This window comes from Myotis lucifugus, unplaced genomic scaffold (assembly GCF_000147115.1).
Source record: "Myotis lucifugus unplaced genomic scaffold, Myoluc2.0 scaffold_28, whole genome shotgun sequence".
Lineage (NCBI taxonomy): Eukaryota > Metazoa > Chordata > Mammalia > Chiroptera > Vespertilionidae > Myotis > Myotis lucifugus.
Window position 1 is genome coordinate 5,641,603 of NW_005871076.1, and position 5,966 is coordinate 5,647,568.

The following is a 5,966-nucleotide window of genomic DNA, read 5'->3' on the forward strand; positions in this document are numbered from 1 at the left end:
CCTCTCAGCCCTCCCAGGATGACGTGTGGGAAACCGTTACTCCCACCTACAGATGCAGAACCTGAGACCAGAGCGGGCTGGTGTCCTGTCCAGGGTCACAGAGCTACCCCGTGGAGGCAAGAGTAGGATCTGAAGTCGGGTCTGTCCCAGTTCTCTCTTCCACCCTATGTGCCTGGAATTCTGGGTTCACTCTGGAGCCAGACATGCTGGCCTGTTGTCCCCATGAGTCACTAAAATATCCCCCACCCAACAGGGGGCTCGGATCTGGGTGAGCAATGAGGGGACAGCGATTGGTGGGGCCAGACACAGTGATGGGGGGCATGGAGGGGAACATGGAGATGAGGGTCTAGGCTCACAGGGCATGCACACCAGCAGCTACACTTACCACCTGAGGGAGGGCAAGAGAGCCCAGAGGGGGGTCCCCGGAGCAGATAAGGAAAAAGGAGTCATTGAGTCAGAGCAGCATTCAGAAAGCCCAGGGCCCGGACCAGACAGCCTCACAGCCCCCCCCCCCCCCCGGCACCCACCTGTCACTCCACTGTTTGGCTGGTGGGGGGCAGGGTGACGAGAACGCCTCTGGAGGGAAACTGCCATTCGACAGGTAGGGGCTACCTGGGGTGTGGCGCTTCGATGGGCCACATTCGGACTTGTGGGATGATGGGTAGGAGGAGCACGTGACCTGTTAGCAACGTCCGGCCTGGGCGCAGCTAGGGTCACACCTCTCATTCAGCACATCCCAAATTCCTCTCACTGCCCTGCTTGGGCGGGGCTGAGGCCCGTGTCAGCTGGATAAACTAGGGCAGGACCATGTCTAGAGGCCACACTGCCCAGCTCTCCGGACTGCTGAAGAAGCATGGCCCCTAAGCAGGAGGTCTCAGGAAGGGGGCTGGACAAAGGGCTGGCCCCTGACAACCTGGGTGCCTGTGAGAGGACACCTCTCCTCCCCGCCTCCCCAACTCACATGTCCATGCAGGTCCGTGTTGAGCAGCATCAGGGCACAGGTGAGCGTGTGGATCCCGTCTAAACCAGAGATGGCGGCACCCTCAGTGTGAGGGCCCGCTCATCCCCACCCCCAGCCGCCCCCTTGTCTCCTGACAGAGCCAGACTGAAGGTCTCAGAGATTGGAAGAGGCCAGCCACCTGCTAAACCCATCTCAGGGCCCAGTGCCTGTGTGGTGCCCCCTGCTCTACCCCCACTGAAGCCCTGGAGTCACTTGCCTGCCCAAGGTCAGGGCCAACCCCTCCCTCAGGGGAGACTTGACCACCCTGGGCCTGCTCTGGCTCAAACTCCTACCTTCTGTGGCCAAACTCATTTTGAATCCCAGACCCAGGAATGGCTCTGGTTCCCAGGCCATGTCTCTGCCATGGCCTGTATCTCTTCCAATAACTGGCCTAGTCCCCCAGTTTCTGGAACTCAGATCCATCCTTAGGGCAGGTCCGGCCCCTAACAGGGCCCCGGCCCAGACCCCCACATCAGGACTCCCACGCTGAGAATCGGCATTGCAACAGGGGACCAGGGAGAACGAAGACCCAAAGGACTGAATCTCTAGGATGGAGGGTTTCAGGCCTGGGGCATGACAATGGGCAAGACATCAGGAGGTCTCTTGCCCAGCAGGCTGTGCCCACTTCATGTGCTGTAGTTTATTCACTCAATGTCTATTGAGCAGGACAGAAGTGGCAGGTAGACCAGGGCAGGAGGAAGCCAGGGCCTGGCAGGGAGGGGCAGGGTGGGGCAGGCAGAGTGGGGCAGGTGGCCATACCTTCCGAGGTGCTGTCATCGGGGTTGCACTGGCAGTACCGGCGGGAGAAGTGAGTGAGGACCCGCTCTCGCTCCTGTGTCTCCCCCATCAGCGGGAAGGCCTTCAGGAAGGTTCTGAGGGGCAATTCAAGGATGCTGAGGGCCTCCCAGAGCCCCTGAGTCCGTCTGGATCCTGACTGACCACACACACACACACACACACACACACACACGCACGCACACACACACACACACACGCACGCACACGCACGCACACGCACGCACCTGCCCAAAGGGGCCAATGCTCTAGTGCCCCAGCACCCAAGCTCAGGGACGCCCCCTGGCCCCCAGGACAGCTTCTGGAGTTTCAGCCCTCATCGCTCTCCAGGGCCTTTTGGAAGTAGGCAGGGGACAGATTGCGATGAACAGAGGAACATCTCAGTGCCGGCACCAGCTCTTCTTTGGGGTAAATGCCCACTCCTTGCTCCCTCCTCTACGCTGGACCCGGACTGACCACACCTGCCCCTCAGACTGCTCTGCCTCAGTCACACCCACTCCTCACTCTATGTGCTACCAGCTGAGCCCACAGCACAACCCTATCCCCCCTCACTCTTCTCCCACCCCAAGTCTGAGCTGTTACCAAGTTGTTCTTCACCCCTAATCTCAACCCTTCCTCCTCCTTCTCTGTCCTCATCATGGGCCAGGACATCTCCCGTCAGGGGCACCCCTGCAATGCCCAACACATCCTCCCTGCAGACACCAGTGGTCTTTCTAAACTCACACGCAGTCAAGACTCACCCCTGCTTAAAACTTGTCGCTGGCTCACCAGAGCCCTCAGATAATGGCCTGGCCCTCCTGACTACACAAGCCCCCTCCTGTCCCTGCAACCTTGCACCCACCTGCTGCCTCCCCACATGTATTCAGACCCTGGACAGGACGGGCACTTTCACTGCTCGGGCCTCTGAGCGGGCTGGGCCCTGCCCAGAGGCCTTCTCTCCTCTGCTGGGCAGCTCCCAACCCCTTCCAGGGCCCAACGCAGAGGGCAGAGCTCTCAGGGCCCTGATCCCCACACAGGAGGGTCTGGGAGATGGGGCCAGGTCCCTCGCCTGGGGAAGCTGCGAGCTGAGATAGTTTGGGTCTCTACCTGTCCTGGTTCACAAAGCTGATTTGTTCCTAATTTTGCGATGGTTCGTTTGGTTTCTGTGGTGCCCATTTTGCTTAATCCTCTCTCACGCTGCTCCTAAGGCACCCCGGGACCTGTGAGCCCAGCTCGGCCAGTCCTGACCCTCTGAGCCTTCCCAAGGCATCGGAAACTGCTGACCACTGTTCCATCCCAATCAATCAGCTGCTGTACAAAAACCCTCCACCTGCCGTCTAGTTTTCCTCCTCTCCCTGTCTCTCCCGCTCTCTGTTCTCTTCCCCTCGCTGGCCCCCAGCTCTGTGTTTCCCCTCCCTCTTCTCACACCCCACCTGCACTTTCTAAAACCCATCCCCCATCCCAGCCTTAACCTGTCCCACCGATGAGCCATCCAGCCCAGCTCCTACTCCCCAGCTCAAACACCCCCTCCCTGGGGGCTTCCCCAAGCCCCAGCCCAGCACAGCTGCCACCAAACGCAGGCCGTGTCTTCTACCACCTGGTGGAATATGAGAAGCCGGACGCCTCTGGGTCAAAAGCTTCCCGCATGCAGCTGTCAGTACCGCCTCTCAAATCCTGCTTTATACCCAGCGCCTGCTGTGGCTCCTCAATCTGTTGGGCTGACATGCAAAGTCCTGCTGCCCAGCGTCCAGCCTCTGATCACGAGCGGACCCACTGTATGCCCTCCCTAACCAACCCTTCTCATTCCAACGCAAACTCCAGCCTCATTCAGGCTAGGGCTGCTTGCAGCAGACCAACTCGTCCACTGAGAACGACGGGGAAAGCCAGGCAGAATGCATCTCTCTGACGATACCAGAACACTGACCCGGGTTCTGACAAAGACCGAAAGGGCCCAGATTCTGGGGAGGAGAGGAGGCTGTCCACCGCTGCTTGCTCCCTGGGCACTGGTGGTTATGGGCACGGGCAGGAGGCAGCACTGGTGGTGGCTTCACGGAGCTGAAGAGACGAACCCGGAGGCTCGAGGGGCTGTACACACACGGCCAGTTTTCCTTTGAGAGATTTGCCAGATTCTGACATGTGTGGGGCAGGATGGACATAAAAAGCTAAGCAGAAAGCCTCTGAGAAGAAGAGGGAATTGGTTTGATAGTCTTACCGCATCGAGGAGAGTTGTGGATTCATGATCCACCAAAAGGAGAGGCGCCCATGAACACACCAGGCTCCCAGTGGCAAGCCCGGCGGACCTGCCCCCCTGGGATGGGGTGAGCCCTAGACCTCTCCTCAGCGCAGCCTTGGTTGATTCAGATCGGGCCCCCTGCCTCCCTCTAACTGCCTAGCAGAGGACAGGGCAGCCCCTCTCTAAAGGTGCACAGCATGGTCTAGAGCAGCTATAATTCTATACAAAATGTAGAGCCTCTCATTAAAATGATACTGAGCATACAGAGAGACCCTTATGATGTGGTCAAAAGGAAAAAAATAGACAATAGAAACAGAAATAGATGATAATGGCCGTGGGATGAGCAGACAAGGGCTTTGAAATAACCATGGCTAATATGTCAAGAAAGGGGGGGGGGGGAACAAGTGAAAAGATGGGGAATTACCCAGAGAATTATAATCTATAAGAAATATTTTTAATACAATGAAAATTCTAGACCTGCAAAGTATAATAATAGAAAGTAAAAACTCAATAAATGGGTTTAATGCCCTGTTAGACACAGAAAAAGGGTAAATACTTGTAAGCAGGGCAATAGAAAATAGCCCAACTGAGCAGAAAAAAAAAGAATGAAAAATACATTTTTTAAAGTATAAGAGACATGTGGGACACGATGAGAAAGTCTACTATGCAAGGACCACCCAGCCCTTAACTCAGAGACTGCTGTCCCTCCCCCGAGGGCTCTGGCCTGGTGTCACCCTGCTGGCTGGGCCACCAGGCCTGCTAGACTCTGGGCTGCATCCTCCCACTCTGGGCTCCCCTGAGGGCTACTCCCTGGGCCCAAACACCAATGGGACCTGAGACCAAATCTCCCTCAACAACTGCAGGAAAGTGAGAAGGGAGTGGGGCTGTTGCCTTCTTTCCTCTCCTCGACCTTCACAGCCTCAGCACCCACACATCGTGGGCACTCACTGAGTCGCTGGAAGGCTGCTGCTCTGATGGCCCCTCCCCCAGCCTCCCAGAGGGGTCAAGTTTATGAAAGAGCTGGCATGAAAATCCAGATGTGCAGCCTGTAACACCTATGGGCACTGCCCTGTCCTCGCCCCGCCCCCCCCCCCCCCCCACTGACCTGAGTGCTCTGTCCAGAGTCAGGCCTGAAAAGTCGAAGAAGCTGAGGTACTCCCCGGCCACCAGCCTGCTGAACTCGTTGCTGCCAGGAGAGCATGGGGTGTCCATGAGAAGCAGGGCACAGCAAACAATGGGGGGACATGGGCAATACCCTGACCCACCCACTCAGACCTGCCCACCCCAAGGCTGTCTTCCCTGCTGGCCAGTTGGACTCTGACAGTTCACCTGGGCTGGGGGTCAGGAAGGCTTCCTAGGGGAGATGATGTCTTGGGCAACACCTACAGGAAGAGCCAGCCAGGTGGGGGAGCAGGGGATGGGATGCAGGGTGTCCCTACAGACTGCACAGCATGTCCAAGAAGCTACCAGCAGGGCCACGTGGCCAGAGCCGGAAAGCAGGAACAGGGGCAGCAGGATTTGAGGCAGGGAAGGCCCGAGGGACAAGGGAAGGATCCGGACTTGATTCTGAGGGCTGACGTGGGGAAGGGAAGGAGTGAAATGGTCAGATCTCTATTGGACACTCTTCCTGCTGAGTGGAGACCCCCTGTGGGGCCGCAGTAGCTACCCAGGAGGGAGAAGGAAGACGGGGGAAGGAGAGAGATTTTGGAGGCAGAATCCACAGGATATGGGGATGAAACAGGTGTGGGGCATGACCGGGGAGGTGGCCCCTGGGGGAGACACCCAGCGCTTGGAACAGGTGGGGAAGGATCTATCACGTGAGAGTCCTCAGCCCATAGCTGATAAATGGCTCCGTTTCTTCAACAAACTCGTGGCATTAAAAAACAGGAGGGGACTGTCCGATTGTTGTTGACTAACGGAGATTTAAGAGACATATTGGCCAAATGTAATGTGTAGACC

The 5,966-nt window shown here is 57.5% G+C and overlaps 1 protein-coding gene across 1 annotated transcript in view; it reads right to left on the reverse strand.

Annotated features, from left to right (window-relative positions):
- Positions 1–381: 381 nt before the first annotated feature.
- The window catches only part of PSD2 (pleckstrin and Sec7 domain containing 2), a 10,691-nt gene continuing 5,106 nt past the window's right edge, over positions 382–5,966 (reverse strand). Inside the window, exons 4-8 of the mRNA XM_023752167.1 lie at positions 5,113–5,193; positions 1,760–1,872; positions 962–1,020; positions 528–679; positions 382–388 (exon numbers count right to left, since the gene is read on the reverse strand). Coding sequence (XP_023607935.1) covers positions 382–388; positions 528–679; positions 962–1,020; positions 1,760–1,872; positions 5,113–5,193 — 412 coding nt within the window. The remainder of the gene's footprint in view (positions 389–527; positions 680–961; positions 1,021–1,759; positions 1,873–5,112; positions 5,194–5,966) is intronic.